The sequence below is a fragment of the Mytilus californianus genome, unplaced genomic scaffold, assembly GCF_021869535.1.
Source record: "Mytilus californianus isolate M0D057914Y unplaced genomic scaffold, xbMytCali1.0.p SCAF_2, whole genome shotgun sequence".
Lineage (NCBI taxonomy): Eukaryota > Metazoa > Mollusca > Bivalvia > Mytilida > Mytilidae > Mytilus > Mytilus californianus.
In genome coordinates this window covers 125,079,650-125,100,513 of record NW_026262668.1, presented here as the reverse complement: position 1 = coordinate 125,100,513, position 20,864 = coordinate 125,079,650, and the positions used below count along the sequence as shown (strand labels likewise).

At 31.1% G+C, this 20,864-nt stretch overlaps 1 protein-coding gene across 1 annotated transcript in view; it reads right to left on the bottom strand.

The window, feature by feature from the left end:
- LOC127727795 (mucin-16-like) overlaps nt 1-20,864 on the bottom strand; it is a 198,982-nt gene that overhangs the window by 163,285 nt on the left and 14,833 nt on the right. The window contains exons 13-32 of the mRNA XM_052234911.1: nt 19,866-20,013; nt 18,952-19,302; nt 18,545-18,700; nt 17,799-18,066; nt 17,022-17,286; nt 15,565-15,766; nt 14,313-14,404; nt 13,928-13,977; nt 13,233-13,577; nt 12,081-12,292; nt 8,927-9,072; nt 8,076-8,185; nt 7,519-7,668; nt 6,366-6,474; nt 5,948-6,102; nt 5,109-5,228; nt 4,443-4,568; nt 2,266-2,376; nt 686-990; nt 191-320 (exon numbers count right to left, since the gene is read on the bottom strand). Coding sequence (XP_052090871.1) covers nt 191-320; nt 686-990; nt 2,266-2,376; nt 4,443-4,568; nt 5,109-5,228; nt 5,948-6,102; nt 6,366-6,474; nt 7,519-7,668; nt 8,076-8,185; nt 8,927-9,072; nt 12,081-12,292; nt 13,233-13,577; nt 13,928-13,977; nt 14,313-14,404; nt 15,565-15,766; nt 17,022-17,286; nt 17,799-18,066; nt 18,545-18,700; nt 18,952-19,302; nt 19,866-20,013 — 3,551 coding nt within the window. The remainder of the gene's footprint in view (nt 1-190; nt 321-685; nt 991-2,265; nt 2,377-4,442; nt 4,569-5,108; nt 5,229-5,947; nt 6,103-6,365; nt 6,475-7,518; nt 7,669-8,075; nt 8,186-8,926; nt 9,073-12,080; nt 12,293-13,232; nt 13,578-13,927; nt 13,978-14,312; nt 14,405-15,564; nt 15,767-17,021; nt 17,287-17,798; nt 18,067-18,544; nt 18,701-18,951; nt 19,303-19,865; nt 20,014-20,864) is intronic.

The window sequence follows — 20,864 nt, the reverse complement described above, 5'->3', positions numbered from 1 at the left end:
ATTTCATCTAATTTATTTATAAGCAATAAGAATAAAAATGGAAACCCCGATTAATTTAGCTTTAACACAGTCAACTTTTAATTCCTGAATACCTAATTTATTTTTGACCGAGTAAGTAATGCTAACGTGTCAATTGATACAAAACATAATATAAAATTATTTTTTTTTTATGAAAATATGTTTATCTTACCGCAACTTAAAACTTCTACATCATTCAAGAGAATACTGGCGCTGCCAGGTGTTTTTGTTATTGTTATAACAATTTCATTGTACAATCTCGACTCAAGTGGAATTTCCTGGCCTGGTATAATAATCGGTGTCTAAAATATAATGATACAAAAATCATTTTAGTTTTAACTGCTATCAAGAAAAGGGACATATCACTGTAATATAAACATTATATATAAACATATTTCTAATTAAGGCATGCATGGTTGCTTTGACTAAATTTTTGAATTATTTTTCATTTTTACTGCTACAAGGTTCAAATACCTTTAATTGCGTTTGCCATTCCTAATGGAAAGTACATATAGTCTATGCAGAGCTAATATTGATATACAAATCTTAAATTTCTTATCAAATTTTGAATGGACACTATTGATTGCATATTTCCTGACTACAAAAGCAGAAGTAAATTGAAGTTGTATCTTGAATACTTATTAAGATGAATATATAAATTATTTACCTCAACAGCTTCAGATACTAGAGGACTTTCTGGAAGAGAATATGTTACAGTAATAGTTCCGATGTTTTCTCCTAAAACTTTTAAACCGTTTACTTCATCGTCCAAATTGCTGATTTTAAGAATAAATGTTTCACTTGCTATCTCGACCACCTGGTCATTGTCCTCTGTGAGTGCTTTTATGTCGCTTGTTAACAAATTTTTTGTAGGTGAAACAATATTTGAAGCATCAAGTAAAACTTTAGTCTTGAAACATTCTGTAGTTGTTGTAGCCTCCATTGTAGTTGTTGTCACTGATGTAGTCGTTGCTGTAATAAAAACATATAATTGTATATATGCAACATGAATTATGACAAATATGTTGGAGGAAAAAAGTTTCATCAATTTGTTTTATTTACTCAATAAAATTATTTAAAGTGTAAGCTTATCTTTTATTAATTCAAAGCAAGCAATCATTTAATACAATGTGAAGATATTTAATTCCGATAGTGTTGTAGTAGTACAAAGGAAAGTTTAGTGTTACGACATAAATGAAGTTCTCAAGACAAATTTTAAAAAAATTAACTCAGCTATTCGGAATAGAAATTAATTCAGGATCGTCTAAGAAAAACAGTTATACAGCATATTATAGGTAAATATTGGTCAAGTCAGTTATTTGATAAAATCAAGTTATTATTGAAAATCTATAATATTTGATCCCGATAGTATTTGCTATACTTCTGAAGCAATACATCCATGATTTTGGTGAAAGAATTGCATTCATGTAAGACGAGAGACCCGTTGAAAAATAGAATACTAAGAATTGTAATGAAAAATAAGAAGATGTGGTTTGATTGCCAAATGATACAATGCTCCACCAGAGACTAAATGACATACAAGAAAAGATCTATATGTCACCGTACGGCCTTCAACAATGAGCAAAATCAATACCGCATAGCAAGCTATAAAAGGTTACAAAATGACAAATTTAAACAATTTAAACGAGAAATCTATCCAACTTATTTATTTACAAAAACACCAAATATGATACACAGCAACAAACGACAACCACTGAATTACAGGTTTTATTTTGATGTACGTTTTGTAATATGTTAGTGCTATCTGAAACAACAATGAAAAGATTTCTTCCTAAATATTGCAATTACTTTGGATTTTATTGTTAAACTAATAGTATTAAACTTTGCTTTCTAGTGCAATTTGAAATCCTGTTTATTAAGAAGAAGTGGAATCCCTACTGTTTCTCTTATAAATCTTCTGTCCTTTTTTTCTCATAAAAATATTCGATTATTGTTTTTAAGGATTGTACTGAAACTACAACTAAAAATATAGGAAATAAGCATATTATATGCAAACAAATATCAAAAGGTTTATATGGATCATTTCTTTTTCAACGTTCTATCAAGTACCAACTTCATTTTGAGAGGAGAAGACTTCTTGGCATTGTGTCGCACTCCAGTGTACATTATATCCAACTGGTCATCGGTTTGTATCCGTCTATCGGAAATTGCAATGCTCTTGTATCATAACTGTTCACCGCTGTCTTGTTTAATAAATAAAACTAATAAGATACGTTAAATACTTACTACAACCTTGCTCGTCCAATCCATCACCACAATCATCATGCCCATCGCATTTAAGGTTAAAAGGTATACACTTGAAGGTGCTAGTACAAACGAACTCTTCTGTCCCACACTCTAAAAACCATCATATACACGTGTATTAATTAGAACAAATACATTAATCCATTTGGACTATGTTTGTATGCAACATCTTTTAAAAGAAATAAAACGAACGATTAAATTTTGCTACATGCTTAGTTTCTTTTTGATTTCATTTGACACAAAATAAACGCTCAAGAATCAATTACCAAATATATGTCTTTCCTTCATGGCTTTGATTCAACAAACTGAAAAATATTATTGTTGTATCTTCAAATCGTTATTTAAGAATGGTAATTAAAACAAAAAGGGTTATACCAATTACCTTAGCAAATTACTAAAATCTGAACTGTTTAGAATTGGACCTTCATACGCGCTTTTAATGATTTACCTGTAGCAGGTACGCTCAAAACCAATCAATTGAAAGTCACGGATGTATAGATACTTATGGGGCAATTAACAAAAATGTATTGCTATATATATAACGTAGCAAGGTTTCACGTTAGAGAGAAAATCTTTTCCATTCCTGGAAAGTTATTGTTGTTTCTTCTCTTTTTTTGAAATAGAGTTGATTCGAAACTTACTTCACTATTGTCAAAACAAAGAAGCGGAAGGTACCAAAAGGACAATCAACTGAATTGCGCAATTGTATTTACAAAACCTAATATATTAATTCAATAATGCGAAATATACCATTCAGTATTTATTTAATCGAGAAATTTTACCTACACTCACAATAATTATAAACATATCAATGAAACACTTCGAAATCATTTGTCGACAGACAAACCATATCATGGTCGAAGGTCAAAAAGAAAAACAGAAAACATAGTCTTAAGTATTATACAAACGATTAGCGAAAGAAACTCGGGGTGAACACAAATGCTCCGAAAAATTTTATGACACAAATCGTTTCAAGTTTTTCTTTTTAAATTTTTTTTCATACTCTAACGTCGTTTTCTTGTCTAAAACATGTAACTATTGTTGTTTGCAAAAAATAAAATAATCCCTACCTACCTACCAAACCCTACAAGGCATGGGTAGGTAACAGCAAACAAAGAATTTGTTAAGGGTGGCCAAAATACAATTAAATGATGCCACGCAATGTATTTTGGTTGGAGCAATAGCCTTGAAAATAGCTATTTAGCATACAGAGAAAAAAGTCATATTTATGAAATATATACAAATGGAGATGATCTGTTTAGATGAATGCTATTTATTTTGTTCAAATTTAAGTCATTCTGTTGTTATTGTGTTAAATTTATAGTACAAAGCTAATGACATTAACACATATTCAAAATTCACATTTTCAATCTTTAATTATTTGCTATTAATTGTGAGTCAACGTGTATTATTTCGCACTGATTTATTGCATTCCTTTGTTGATTTTCTTATCCCAGGAATAGATTACCTTAGCCGTATTTGGCACAACTTTTTGGAATTTTGGGTCCTCAATGCTCTTCAACTTTGTACTTGTCTGGCTTTATAACTGTTTTGATCTGAACGTCACTGATGAGTCTTATGTAGACGAAACGCGCGTCTGGCGTATTAAATTATAATCCTGGTACCTTTGATAACTATTGACCACAAAATCTAAGGGAAAAACATCCAGCCGCCAAAAATGATGAATGAAATCTGACAATTGTAAGGGATCTTTATATGAAAATCCTCTGTCATGGATATTTGAAGATAAATTTCAGAATAAAATAAAGCATTTGTATACTGTGATTTACGATGAATTTGACATTATTTTTATGTTGTTAAAATATAAAGTGTCTATTAGGGAACTTTTCAAGTGCAAGGAATAAAACTTGTCTGTAACTTTCTATAAAAACACTCACTATCTCTCATTTACACTAACATACACAGCTTCTTTAATTCATTTTCCTTTTTGAAAGGCTTTATCAGATTCATTTACGATCGTATTATTTCGAAGTCCAAACAACAGATGTTAGATATCCCATTTTCAAAATAAATATCCGAAATTGTATTTCCTGATCGTGTTCCTTAATCTTTTTCATGTCACTTCTGATCAGACCATATTTGATAAGCATGTTTTTTGTAATAAAGGATATTATTCATTAAATGATTGTATTACTCACCAGTAGTACAGTTGACTTCGTCAGATAAATCATCTGTTCCACAATCATAATATTTATCACACCTAAACTTTTTACTTATACATTTCCCTGAGTCACATCCAAATTCATCTTCAGAACACGTTGGTGCTAAAACAAATCATATAAAATAGATCTAATGTAGATTCATATGGATTGTGTCATCTTTATTAAAGGCAATTTGAACTAATATTAAATTATTAATTTCAATAATCAAATAAAGCAAGGTGTTAAATTTGAAAAAAAATCAAATCTTGAAATTAATGTAGTAAATGTACACATACACTTTATTTTACTTTACATTGAAAACGTCATTATTATAATACATTTCATTTTTTATCAAACGACGTAAGATAATTTGTTGATCTGGCATAATATATAGGCATTTCATTTCATTTCACAGACAAAATAAACCTAAGTCTTTAGTTTTCTATTTTGTGTGTTGTATACTGTTGTTTGGTGGGGCTTTTTTGTGGTTTTCCTTCTTTTATGCCATGGCGTTGTCAGTTTGTCAGACTTATGAGTTTGAATATCGTTTTGGTGTCGTCCGCCTCTCTTTTGTACATGCACTTTACTGAAGAAAAGATTGTCACTTTTATAGTTAGGTGATTAAAAATAGTTTTTAATAATAAAATATTGAATATAACTTACTGCAATCTCTTTCGTCCATGCCATTAATACAGTCACTTCTTGAATCACATATATAATTCAGAGGAATGCATGTTGTATTGCTCTCATCACAGGCAATCATACCAGTGGAACAGGTAAGGTCTGAAAATATAGGTAGAATTATTATAAACAATTTTAGATACATATTTGGGAAGAAACAAACCTTTAATTATTTAACAAAGTACAACATCCATCGCACTAAATTTAGCAACTAGTAAAACATATTGTATATTTCTGAGTTTTGGTATTTAAATAAATAGATATTTCCATAATCTAAAATCATCCTTTGTTTATGTATTTATGTACTTATTGAGGTAAGCTACACCATGTCTGTGACTTTTAAAAGAATTAATATCTGAAATTTCAAATACGTTATATCTATTTCCTTTGAGTACACACTTATGCGAGTAAAAATAAATGAAAAAATTAAAACACGTTATAAATATCATGCGTCCGAAGCGCTTTTCTGGATTTATCTTCATCAGGAACGCTCAAAGCCGAATATCTGAAAGCCAAGGATGTATAAGGACCGAAAACGTTGAAAAGCTATAAACCAAAAAGGACATAAAAACAGTCAAATCCATCTAAGGCCATCACTCTCTAGTTTATACTAAAAATAAACCCTCCTGTTCAGAGTGACATTACTAGTTAACATAACATTTTATAAAAAGTGTATAAAAATGCGAGATAGCATTACTTCTTATCATACGAGTCCCCATGTGGACAATAACAAGACATGTTGAACACGAAGGTATACAGTTTTCGTCTGATTTAAAGTAAACCGCATATTTATTTTTTTATTATTTCATACATATACTTACTGCATTTTTCATCAGAGCCGTCGTTACAGTCGGGATGACCATCACAGTAGTACATCTTATCTATACAGTCCCCATTGGTACACATGAACTCATTATCTTCACACTTGCCTTCACAACTTGTCCCAAAGCACTGGAATTTCCCATTAATGCAGGTGCTAAAACATAACAATTTTCGAAGTTGTTATTTTCAACATTTAGTTTTAATAAATGAATTGACCCTAGAAACTAAGTGTATGCAACTCATCTTATTTTTATTTTAAAATATTAAATTTGATGTTTTAATGTTGGTGATGGCATTATACTTTATTATTCATCAGTTGATAATTTATAACAACTAATACATAATAGCAATTTTGGTATATTTGTCTCGTTAAACGTCACTTTAATTTTAAGAAGAATTCACATTTGTTTCACTTACCAATTCATACAATTGTCAATAATAGAGGTTCCAGGAGGATAATCTCTTCCATTGTGAACACAATTACATTCATTTGCAGGTATGCACTGTGTGGAATTGTACCTTGTGGCTGTAATCATATAGAAAAAGCATTATCTTCTTTATAGTAAAAACTCATCAAAGATAACAGATGTATGAATTATGGATGTACTTGCAAAAAGTAAAATAACAAAAATACCGAACTCCAAGGAAAATTCAAAACAGAAAGTCCTTTATCAAATGGCAAAATTAAAAGCTTAAACACATCAAACGCACGGAAAACAACTGTAATATTCCTGACTTTGTACAGGCATTTCCTTATGTAGAAAATGGTGGATTAAACATAATTTTATAGCTAGCTAAACCTCTCACTTGTATGACAGTTGCAAAGAATTCCATTATATTGACAACAACGTGTGAGCAAAACAAACACACATAATAGGTAAAAATGTCAAAAATTAGGGTACAGCAGTCAACATTGTGTTATAATTTTAGTCACTATAAAAACAAATAACTATTTCCACATAGAAGGGCAAATTGAAAACTTTTTAATTTTAATTATATCTGAAGATGTTGAAACCTTAAAAAACCTATACATGGCTAATGTACTATTCTTTCGATGTAGCAATGCCATAAGCATAGAAATATAAGACTCCAGTACTATCTACTAAATTGAATTGAATTGAAATAAATACACCTGGTTGGAAATACGTTTTTAATTGAAATATCTAATTCGAGTTATAGAATATCACGAATTAACTACTTATAGGGATAACATTAAGGTTGCTATTCCTTTATGCAAAATAGAACTCAAACAGTTTTACTTGTTTTATAAATGCTCTTTCAGATAGAAAAATTCTTGCTCTCGGTTTATATAACTTCAGTAAAAAATTAGCTTTTTTTAGAATGATGTGTTGTGCTCATGGAAATATTTTTTCGGTTTAAATTTGTTATCCATTTCCCATAGTCCGTGTATGTTTAAAATCTAATGTTCATATTTTCACTCAAGCAATACACAATATATCGGAAGTCTAACTTTTACTATACTATTTTCAATGGAACAACAGAGTATAAATATATATTCAACCCAGCAAACACGTCTATTTTTACTTGTTAATAGTTTCAATAAACTTACTAGTTTCAACATAGCCCTCTGGGCAAAAGCATCCTTCAACACAGTATGTTGATTCACACCATTGATCAGGTTCATCTCCAATATTTCTACATGTTTGTGGACATGGTTTACCGCATGCTTTATATTCATATCCATACGGACACATGATTGCTGTAAAATCACATCAATGATAATGTATTAATATTGATATGTAGTTTTAAAATGTTAGGGTGACATTTGTCTTGATATAGGACCAAATAATGATTTGAATGCTTTAATTAAATTTTGTTTAAGAAGGATAGGGGCCAACACTATAATAAGGAAAACTTGAAACATTTAGTAACAATTAAAAAATGTAACTTAAATTATATTCTTTCCTACATACCTGACAAGGAAACAGGACAGAAAAAAAATCCACATTCATCAATCAATAAAACATTACCCTACCAAAACACAACTTTGTAAAAGTGTGTCTTTGGATACCCCTTACTAGCAAAAAATCAAAGGGTATATATATTGCATGATAGTAATTAAAAACATGAAAATAAACAGTTTTACAGAATTTAAAAAAAACTTACGACAAAATCTTGGATTCCTCCATTTGACTGGTTTACCGACTTCATTACATTTCTCAGCAAACATAGCAACAGCAGTACACAAACATTCACAGTCACCGCCGCTATCACATCTTAAATATAGGAGATATATATTATATCATTTATTTCATTCATTTTTTTTATTTCACGAAGTTCATATGGATATGTAGCAGTCTTTCCAGTCTTCCTGGGAAGCTCCTGTATGATGTCTGTCTCGTATAAATAAAGGCAAAAGTCGGAAGAAAGATGAAAACAATTTGTTCCCATAGGGATGTCGATTATTTGTTCAAAAACACGTCCTCCAAACGTAACAAATATATTGTCAATAAAACAAAATCAAACATTTTGATGATGTAAGATGATGATATTTGTATCTTCTTTTTTATTAAACAAAGTAGGACTAGTTTTTTCAATCTTTAAGCTTAGAATGGGGTACACTTGTGTAAAGAGTAAAACAAGTCAAACTTTTGTATACTATTGCAAGAAAAAAAGAATGAGATTGTATGTACTCCTAAAGATCTTTCGAATGAGAAAAAGAAACGAAGGTTTTCGCTGTCTTATCATGGCAGCCGAATAAATATAGAGAAAAACGTATCAAGCGTTAACTATCGATACTTTAAGAAAACATTTTCCTGACGACCTATCCAGAATGTTATCCTTTACTCTAATGAGATATAACAAAGTTATGGTTTTATTGTTTATTTGATTGAACTGAAAACATAATATCACACTCTGCGAGCTAGCATTTTCAATCAGTAAATTTGACCATTTGTCTTTCTGGTTTGTATTTTTTATAAACAGGTCAATTGAATACTGACCAATAAATGACATACTTGCATGAATCATATAAACAATTTTTGTAGTACTCTTCCACTTTTGATTCACCACCAACAATTGCTTGTCTACATTCTTTAAAGAGATCTTCGTTAATGATGTTACAAGAAGCTTCGGCCCATTTTAATCTGTTTGATAGAGCACCCTGTAAAAGGAAAAACAGGTAATTATGAAATTACAGGAAAAAGACACTATAGAATTATTTTGTATGATAAATATTTATACAAAAAAAGTAAAATCACAAAAATACTGAACTCCGAGGAAAATTCAAAAAGGAAAGTGCCTAATCAACCTGACAGAATCAAAAGCTCAAACACATCAAACGAATGGATAACAACTGTCATATTCCTGACTTGTACAGGCATTTTCTTATGTAGAAAATGGTGGATTGAACTTGGTTTTACAGCTAGCTAAACCTCTCATTTTTATGACAGTCGCATCAAATTTCATTATATTGACAACGATGCGTGAACAAAACAAACAGACACAATAGGTAAAAATGTCAAAAATAGGGGTACAGCAGTCAACATTGTGTTATAATCTTAATCACTATAAAAAAAAAATATAACAAAGAAGCACAAAAAGGCATACATCAAATTTAACATCCTCATTTTGCTTTTTATTATACGATTTTATTTATCTATGTAAAATACACCCATAAAGGATGGAAGGTTATAAGTACTGGCGTAGAGTAGCGCGTTTGACGTCACACAGGTAGATATAAAATAATTTTGTCGTTCAAAGTATGACGGGATACATAAGTGCAGAGTCACGTCAACTAGATATAAAAAAAACAGACTTAACAGTAAAAGCAATATTAATAAAATAAAATTAAAGAACGTTAGTGAGCGCGCTCACATACCCCACGTCCCCACATTGTCATTGGAGAAATAAAATAAGTGTAAGAAAAAAAAATTGTATCAGAAAAAAAATTGAATCATAATTTCCTGTCAATATGCACATCTACATAGTATGTCCTTATTATCTACACAGTTTCATGAAATTCTGTTGTGTGGTTTGAGAGGAGTTGCGATGACAAAAGGGTTGCAGTAGTATATTGGGCAAAAAAGTTCAAAGAGGCGTAACTCCTGGAAAAAAATTTGAATCGTAATTTCCTGTCGATATGCACATCTACGTAGTATTTCCTTATTATCTGAAAAGGTTTCATGAAATTCTGTTGTGTGGTTTGAGAGGAGTTGCGATGACAAAAGGGTTGCAGTAGTATATTGGGCAAAAAAGTTCAAAGAGGCGTAACTCCTGGAAAAAAATTTGAATCGTAATTTCCTGTCGATATGCACATCTACGTAGTATGTCCTTATTATCTGAAAAGTTTTCATGAAATTCTGTTGTGTGGTTTGAGAGGAGTTGAGATGACAAAAGGTTGCAGTAGTATATTGGGCAAATAAGTTCAAAGTGGCGTAAATCCTGGAAAAAAAATTCAATCGTAATTTCCTGTCGATATGCACATCTACGTAATATGTCCTTATTATCTGAAAAGGTTTCATGAAATTATGTTGTGTGGTTTGAGAGGAGTTGCGATGACAAAAGGTTGCAGTAGTACAGTGGGCAAATAAGTTCAAAGGGGCGTAACTCCTGGAAAAAAATTGAATCGTAACTTCCTGTCGATATGCACATCTACGTAGTATTTCCTTATTATCTGAAAAGGTTTCATGAAATTCTGTTGTGTGGTTTGAGAGGAGTTGCGATGACAAACTGTTGCAGTAGTACATTAAAGTAAATAAGTTCAAAGGAGCGTAACTCCTAGAAAAAAAAATGAATCGTAATTTCCTGTCGATATGCACAACTACATAGTATGTCCTTATTATCTAAAAAGGTTTCGTGAAATTCTGTTGTGTGGTTTAAGAGGAGTTGCGATGACAAGAAATAGAACTGACGGACTGACGGACGGACTGACGGACGGACAGACGGACGGACGGACGGGTCAAAAACATTATACCCTCCGCAACTCGTTGCGTGGTGTATAATTATTTTGTCGTTCCAATAAAATTGAGAATGGAAATGGGGAATGTGTCAAAGAGACAACAACCCGACCAAAGAGCAGACAACAGCCGAAGGCTACCAATGGATTTTCAATGCAGCGAGAAATTCCCGCACCCGGAGGCGTACTTCAGCCGGCCCCTAAACACAAATATATACTAGTATACTATAAAGTATGACGGGATACATAAGTACAGAGTCACGTCAAATGGATATCACAAAACACAGACTTAACAGTAAATGTAATATTAATAAGGACAAATAAAAGAATACTATAACACGTTATTAAGATGATAAACAATGTCAGTACGCAGAATATATACTTCAAGACCATCGTGTATTATTTGTGAAGTTGATACGGAATATTTATCAACAAGGTCTTGGTACCTTCCGATGAACTTTTTTAGAAAAAGGACGAGACGTTCTTTGACATACCCCTGGTTCATCAACTTTCTTTCCAGACACTGGTGACGATTTACAAAGTCTGAGTAGGAGCTGCAAGCTCTTGAATACCGAATAAGTTGGGAAATGTATATCCCGTATGCAGGTGAAGTTGGTATATTGCTACTAAGGTGGGGGAAATTGATAATTTCAAAATTAAAATCGTCTCGTACAAGTAATTGAAATTGATGCCTGCTCCTTTTAGACCAGCACACACATAAGATAAGAAAGAGCTTGGCATATGTTTTTGAAGTAGATATCTAATTATTCGATTAGGACTTCGATTTCAATTTAACTAACGAGAGTTAAGTTTGCTTACTTTTAAAATTTTGTTTTTTCAAGAAACCAGTAAGAATATTTAGGAGCAAACCTACCACTTAAAATTGATTTCGTAATTATTTTGTTAAGTTTTTGTCTTACATTGTCCATTACTTTAAACGCTGTAAACATAATATAGAAAAGTGTCAACTGGATATCAACCGAGTAAATTATTGTCGTATCATTTATTAGAAAACCCGGCCTAGATGATAAAGTACTGTCTTATTATCGGTTCAAGCTCAATTAAAAAGAAACCTTTTCATCTTTTATAATGTTTGATGTTTCGTAGTGAATAAATTTAATGATAAATTCGTGGATGACTTACTGAATTGTTTATACTTTTAAAATAAAAAGACAACTGTCAAAACACAAATAGAAAAAAAACCCATTACTTACAGTACAAGGACCTTCAGTAGATTCAGCAGTTACTGAATCATCACATGTTGTATCAACCGTCCAACTTTTGGCAAATTCAATTATTGATGTTGTTTCACTACCTTCTTTGGTCACCATTTCTCCTGATTCAGACAATCCGTCAAAATTTCCACAAAGTCCCTTTACTTTGCCCATCCATTGTGTTTTATTCAAGCTGACTTCAACCCTGGTTCCTTTAAAAGGAAAACAAATGTATTCATTATCAAGGACAAACCAATGAACATTCTTAATATCAAATGGTATAGTTTAATTTAATACAAAACGTTATTTTTTTTCTTTCCCTGATGTAGGAAACCTGTCCTTTAGTACACTACCCAAATAATCTAAATATTGATGTTTTCATTATGACGTTAATGATCGTTATGGAATATATAAAAGTTTAAACTTTACAAGGTAGACTGAATGAATATCATAACCAATATTCAAAAATTAGAAATAAAACATTTCACAAAAACATTTTAGCAAATTTCTAATATGCACAGTTGAATAATAAGGATGAATTGACGGAATTGACAGAAACATATTTTGAAAAAGAGGTCGGAAATAACTATAAAAACAAAGCATATGTTGACCCAAATACTGAAAGGTACAGCTTAATGATAAGTTGTGGTCTAAATATCGGTCCTTGTGAAAATGCTACATATAATATAGTGTTCAAAATATATGAAAAATAGATGATGACACATCAATTTACATAGCCCTCGAATACATAACAACATAACCCCTCAGAGAATGCATGTCATACTATATATATAACCCTTCGGAGAACGTCTTGTGTTTATAATGTCAGCATTGGTATGAAATATGTTATACTTAATATATAAAAATAAAATTTTGTTGATATTTTAAGACTTCATATTTCAATTTTTGAGCACTTTAGACACTGGTCGACCTGAACAGCTCGGACAAATTAAACAAAATGAAAATTCCTGACAACAATACTGAGAAAAAAAAACAATAAACCAACGATCAAAATTGACCGGAAGTGACAAGCAATGCTTTTTATGGATATCCTCAACAACATTTCCGCTATTACCCGCAAATAATTTAGGTGTTTGAAATATATATAACACTTGTCTAATATATTTTGTTTATTTTTATTAAAACAAGTACCTCCATCCCACAATACTGCAATTCCCAATGATGTGGCTTTTATCACTGTCCAGTAGCTATGTGTACTAACAACCAGTCCTTCACTATTGTACTGGTCACTAGTTAGTGGTGTATTTCCTATCTTTACTTGTTCACCACGTATAAGATGGATTATGGTACTTTTAATTGTTATTACAGTGGATTTGGTACATGTTACACTCGTTGTCCCACAAGGAACATTTTCCACTGTTACACTAAATGAATTATCGTCTGTTGCTACCAGAAAATATTTACAAGATCCTTGGAATGCATAGCCCTTGCCATCAAAAGTTGTGTAATGAGGATCCCCATATACCCAGCAAGTACCTAAAATGCAAATGATATATAGTTATAGAATAAAAAATTAAATAAACCGTTCTCAAGCAAAATTCATGAAAGAAAATGACATGAAAAAGGCTTTACATTATAGTTTTATTCTTTAAATAAAGAAATATTCACCAGGCTGTTACCAAGAAACACTAGAATACCAATAAGAGGCAATTTCATTGTATCTGAAATGTACAGAAGAAAATATTGCTGTAAAATACCCTTACACCAGAGTGGTCATTTATTTTGTTTCCCCTTTTTTCAACTTTTACCAAAAGTTTTCTGACAAATACTTAGTGAATATAAATGTGTTCAATAACGAAGAACCTAATCGGCTGTTAAATAATTACCTGGGCAGTCCACTTCTCCAACCTTGATGAAATGTCGATTTTGGCATTTCCTGCAATTCGTATTAAGTATATTTATTAAAACTTTGAATCTACATATTAACTTATAATAGTATAACACAGTGATTTTAGTTTTTTTAAGCTGATATGAAATAGTTTGGTGATATTCAAACAAAAATAAGAACAATAAGGTATACTTAGTATTTCCAGTCATTATGTTTCATAATACAAATCCTCTATGTTTGACCTCAAGTTAACAAAGATGAAGCTACAAATGTCAATATCACAATAAAGTTGAAATAAACATTCCAACAATGTTAATAGTTTCAATTTATACTAATACTTTAATTAGTGAATACTTGATAGCGTTTCATATTTTTGTACTCACATTCTGACACACTTAATTGTAACTTCTTCGCCTTCTTTATAGTAGTCATGACCATACATACAAGGACATCTCTCTGGTTGAACGCATGATCCCTAAAAAGTATAATATACTATAAGATTTGTGCATACAAATCATCTCCTTTTCATTTATATTCATTGTTATGTTGTTTCTTTGTTTTGCTAGTAATTTTATTATTAAAAACCATGTAGAAATCGAAATGATAAGCGTGTTTGCAACATCACGTTTGATCTATCGCTCCTGCAAAATTCTCAATTTTTTCGGACAATGTATGTAAATAAATCATGAAAGAATAGCAAACTAGAGGATAGAAAATCGATTGCCAATGTGAAGAAGTATTTGTGTGAAAAAAAATGATGACAGAGTTTTTTCATACATGGCAAAAATGTAGTTTATATCGTGTTATTTCAAAAATATGATAAAAATTATAGGTCACCGAGCTTCATTTCAAGCTAAAGTTTGTGAAAAATTTACAGATTGTGTAAGGATTATAAAAAAGCATCATTATGTAAACAGAAAGTAAATTAAATGAAAAAAGTATGAGAAGATACAGATGGATGTACGAAAGTTAATTCTGAGCAGAAATTTTGACTGCTTTCAAATTAACTTGATATATTTTGGAGCAGACAAGCAAGTTGATTTTATCTTTGGCAGACCAGACATTAGGTCTGCATTTTAATTACTGGTGCAGGCCTGTTGACATGTCTGCTCCAGACCATGATCAGGTCTACTTTTGTTGTCTAATCTGATATTTAACCGATTGTGTACTTTTCCCGATTTTGACATTAAGACTCACGTGGATTCACTTAGTGGGCGGTGCATGCATAGAAGTAGACGTTTCTCCTATAGACGCAACCGGTCTCGCTCCTTTTGGAGTTCATGTGATTCCCGTAGGTTGTGTTTATTGCCTTGATTTTTCGATTCATGAAATTTTAACATCAGATAAATACTGCTGTCTATATTTAACGGTCCCGAGGGTGAGTCTGCTTTTGACAGTAAGCTCGTTTGTCAACTAACAGAATACTCGTTGTCAATAGGCCCAGTAGAAAATATTTATTTGCATGCGGTAAGTTGATATTTAACAATAAACAGAAATCAACAATTGCAAAAAAGAGTCTACAGGTAAATAAGCTGAAAACATTTCTTTGTCCTTTGGTCTTTATGAAAAGATGTCACATCGACAATCACACTACATCTTAATTATTTTCATACTAATAATAATATAAATACTTACATCAGGTGCCATTACTGTACCATTGGTACAACCACAACCTTTGTAGTGTGTGTTGTCATTGCATGTCATCTTCAAATCGATATTTGCACAGGTCTTGTGTACATTGCATATTGAGTCGGCTTCAATGTACTGTTGATTTTTTGGGCATACAATATCTTCACATTCATTATGATCACAATCCCATGCACCGTCCAGACATGTGCTATAATATATAATGATGTTACAAAGCATTTTAGAATGGCATTTGGTATATTTAAAAGTTTTCTACACTTCCGTGCCATCAAACATTGTTATATTTATTGTTAAACTTTATACTAGTTCTTATTAAATACTAGTTACAACTACTATTTAAAAAATATCAAACACAAAAAATAATAGAGGAGGTATAATAAAGTTAAATATTGGTTGTTGCTTAATTGGAAAAGTTTTAAAAAAATTATATCTATCAAACAAAATTGTTCAAAAGAGGGACGAAAGATACCAGAGGGACAGTCAAACTCATAGATCGAAAACAAACTGACAACGCCATGGCCAAAAATAAAAAGACAAATAGACAAATAATAGTACAGATGACACAACATAGAAAACTAAAGACTAAGCAACACGAACCCCACCAAAAACTGGGGGTGGTCTCAGGTTCAAAAGATAATAATCTCTCAGATAGTTTCATAACTAAAAAAAGTGTTTGAATTTTACACAATTGTATCTTAAAAATCTCTTAACACCTTTTGCATTAATGTGACATTTTTGGGGTAAGACTATTTTTTATTTAAGGAATGACTGTAATATTTTTTTCTGTCTATGAAGAAATAACATCAAAAATGTGGTGCACACTGAATAACCCGCGTAGCGTGTAATCTAAAAGTGTGCACCACATTTTTTAGGTTATTTCGAATAGACAGAAAAAATATTACAGTCATTCCTTAAAATTTAATTCTAAATTCTATTTTAAGGAGTAAATCATGACAAAAAAACGTTGATGACGTCACGGTCACATGACAAAATTATGTCTATGAGCTGATAGACAAAAAGCTCTCAGCCAATCAGAAGACGTGTAACATCCTAAATTAAAATATTAATTATTTAACCACATAAAAAAACATTTGTAAATGGCCATTTAAGATCAAATATGAACACTTTCACCTGTTAATATTTAAATTAAGTATCACCGGTAAAAAGTAAAATAACAAAAATACCAAACTCCAAGGAAAATTCGAAAAGGAAAGTCCCTAATCAAGTGGAAAAATCAAAAGCGCAAACAGATCAAACGAATGGAAAACAACTGTCATATTCCTGGCTTGGTACAGGCATTTCCTTGTGTAGAAAATGGTGGATGAAACCTGGTTTTATAGCTAGCTAAACCTCTCACTTATATGACAGTTATATAGTAAAAGATAAATAATACGTTTGCAGGAAATTCAAACTTGAAACATGAATTATTATATAATAATATTCACCATATGGCACACTGTCTTGTGATATTTTCACCATGTTCCCAGACTTTATTGCCAAAACTGTATTTATCATAGCAAGTACAATCTGAACGTTTTACACATTCTCCATGATCATCCAAAAACTCTCCATCCGGACATTGACAGCCAGGAATGCATTCTTCTTCACAACTTGAATCTCCTATTTCAAAGTCCCTACAGTTTCCACTGCACAATTTGCCGCATTCTTTGTATTGCATTCCATTTAAGTTACTACAGGAAACCCAGTCGTCTACAAGGTCAAATGAAAAAAAATCATACATGATAATAAATCATTCCCATCATTTAACTAAACAAAAGAAAACATAAACTTCTTTTCTTATTTATCTATTACCTCAATATTAACTCTATGTCTAACATTAAAATCGCAAATCTTATTGCTGTAACTGCTGAATTATATTAATTTCTCCTCAAATTAAAATGTTTGCGATTCTCAATTATAAATAACAAAAAATTTAATATTTGTGAATTACTCATTCATAAAATTTACATAAGATTTAGTACTTAAATTACTTTTTTTATATAAATAAGGTATGAGTTTTCTTTGTTTAATTGCTGGTCAGTAATATGATATATTTGATTCATCTGTAACTTGAAAAAATATGACCTTTCTCATTTTATATCAAGTTCCCTTTTGTGGCCTGTACTCAATATTTGCTTTTATTTATATATTCTAACATCTTCCGACTAATTTTTTAATAATCCCATTGAACAATAACAAAAGATAATTTCGGCCTAACTTACGACAGTCCTGTTGTAAAGTGCCATAGTTTCCCCAGTCTATAGCTTCTCCTTGAAGCGAGCAGTGTCTTGCAAAGGCTGCAACCATATCACACATTGCCTCTTTTATAGATATACCATTCCTAGCAAGATTGTCTTGTACGCATTTGTCATAGTAATATTGTATTTTGTCTGTTACTGCCAAACAAGTTCCGAATAGTGATCCTTGCTCTGGATTAAGAGTTCCTTGGTCTGGATCCAAAAATATACATTCTTGTTTTGCAGTGGTATCCTGAAAAAGCGAATTGCATATATCTGAAAAAACTTAAAGAGAGGTAGCAGCATATACGTTATTTTAGTTTTTAACAAATTTTATCCTTTGGTGTTTTTATTTTTGTGGACTGTTGTATGTGATTTCGTCGTTTTTCTTTAAGGTCATGGTAATCATCTGTACTATTATTTGTCTGTTTGTCTTTTTATTTTTGGCCATGGCGTTGTCAGTTTGTTTTCGATCTATGAGTTTGACTGTCCCTCTGGTATCTTTCGTCCCTCTTTTAATGACATATTATTGTACCTGACTGTTTTGAATTGAAAGGATTATTTCCAGAGAGTCGTACGTACGCATAGGTACACAGTTAGACCCATATGTTGCTGTATTATATATCATGTCAGTGAAAGCACCATATAGTGTACCAATTCAAATAACTATAATCATCCGCGATAATTTATTGAATTTGGATCTTTTTTTAATAATATCTGTTCAGTCATACCTCAGTTGGATTGGAAGCTATACTTGGCTCTTTAACTTGGCACTCGTCATTTCGCATACGGTCTACGAAGTTAACAGCATTAGTTTCAACTACTCCGTTTTGTGTGCAGAAATCATCATCCTGCTGGTAATTGTATTTTCCACAGAGACCAATGACCTGAGAAAAACATAATGAAACTCAATTTTGTAGATTATTCTAAGGTCGAAGAATGACAAAATAAAATAAAGATAAAGTGACTTCCTTTACAATAGCGAATTCCTTAACAATATAAACAAACATCTTTTCACCTCGATCATCATTCTTGCTAAGAAACAAATGAGCATCAATATCCACAGATATTATATTTATTATTACAAAAAATGTTCAATAACATCAAAATAAATTGCCTAAATAGTTTTATTGCTTACTTTGTTTGCAAAATAAGGAGCGAGATAAATGTATACAGCTCTTCTTTTGTCAAATAAGACCTTGAATCCAAATGCTTTCACCATTCTGTATTTATTACTGGCTGATTTAATGTACATATGTTTTGAATGAAACGGTTGAGTGTCAATATTTTTCAGTTCTTGTTCGCCGGTGGCTGGATTTTCCTGATCAAAAATATGTACTTTTTCTCCCTCCAAAGTGACTCGCATACTTCTGTATTGAATTACAAGTTTGTTCAAACAAAATATGTCTTCCTTCATATTCGGGCATCTTGCCGTAGACATTTCAATGTTGAGATCTGACCTTGGATCATCCGTGACCCCTGGAATAGGCTGTTTAAATAAAAAAAAGACAATAACTATTAAATAAATTCAATAATAAAACAAAAAATATATCTAAGAACTCTTCCAAATTCTATATATATCTTACCCTTATGAAAAATAAATAAATATCTGGTTAGTAACGTTTTATTTTTGTTCATGAAAGTATGATTGATTGAGTGAGTGAATGAGCAAGTGGCTGATTGCTTAACTTCGAGTCAGCACCGATGATGGAATAAAGTGATATTGACAGAAAGTGTGATGAACAGAGGTCATAAAGCGGTGTCTCGGAATAAAAATGAGTTGGTTTATATTCGCTTAGATGTTTAAATCCCTTATCATTTCAATTTTATATATGAAATACCTTACTTTTTATTATTCATTTTGTAATGTAACAACTGATAACTATAGTGTATAAAGCTATCCCAATTGTTACGTTTGTTTATGCTATTTTCAAGTCCTTCTCTCACATATCTTTTACATGATTTGTTTGCATTAAACAAAATATATAATGATATCCATAAAATAAATACTAGCGGTTAAGATTTAGAAATCTACATATAAACAGTGCATACCATAACAACACTAAAGGTGCAGCTTTGACTTGCAGGAGCAAACGAATACTGATAGTTGTCGAACGTTGTAACATGATTTATCCCAACTATCTCGCACATCTCTGAACATTTATCTTCTGTACATTGCCATCGTCCATACGTACATTTGCTGAAATATAAGACAATGCATTACCAGTTACTATAATGATAGTTTGAATGAAATAATGCAAATATTAATTTAAACTATTTTGTTAGTATGAATAAAAGAAGATGTCGTGTATAAGTCAATAAGACAAAAATGCAACATTCTGAATCAAAAGGCATCAAAAGGACAACATACAGTCATTGCGTCTGCTATTTTTAGGATGAGCATCATTTCGCTAATTTAAAATTTCGCTAATTTATTCTTTGAAACACTACTAAAATCACTTCGCTAATTTATACTTTGAAGCACTACTAAAATCATTTCGCTAATTTATACTTTGAAGCACTACTAAAATCATTTCGCTAATTTATTCTTTGAAACACTACTAAAATCATTTCGCTAATTCATTTTTTGAAGCACTACTAAAATCATTTCGCTAATTTATACTTGAAGCACTACCAAAATTATTTCGCTAATTTATTCTTTGAAACACTACTAAAATCATTTCGCTAATTCATTTTTTGAAACACTACTAAAATCATTTCGCTAATTTATTCTTTGAAACACTAATAAAATCATTTCGCTAATTTATACTTTATAGCACTACTAAAATCATTTCGCTAATTTATTCTTTGACACACTACTAAAATCATTTCGCTAATTCATTCTTTGACACACTACTAAAATCATTTCGCTAATTTATACTTGAAGCACTATTAAAATCATTTCACTAATTTATACTTTGAAGCACTACTTAATCATTTCGCTAATTTATACTTGAAGCACTATTAAAATCATTTCGCTAATTTATTCTTTGAAACACTACTAAAATCATTTCGCTAATTTATACTTTAAAGCACTACTAAAATCATTTC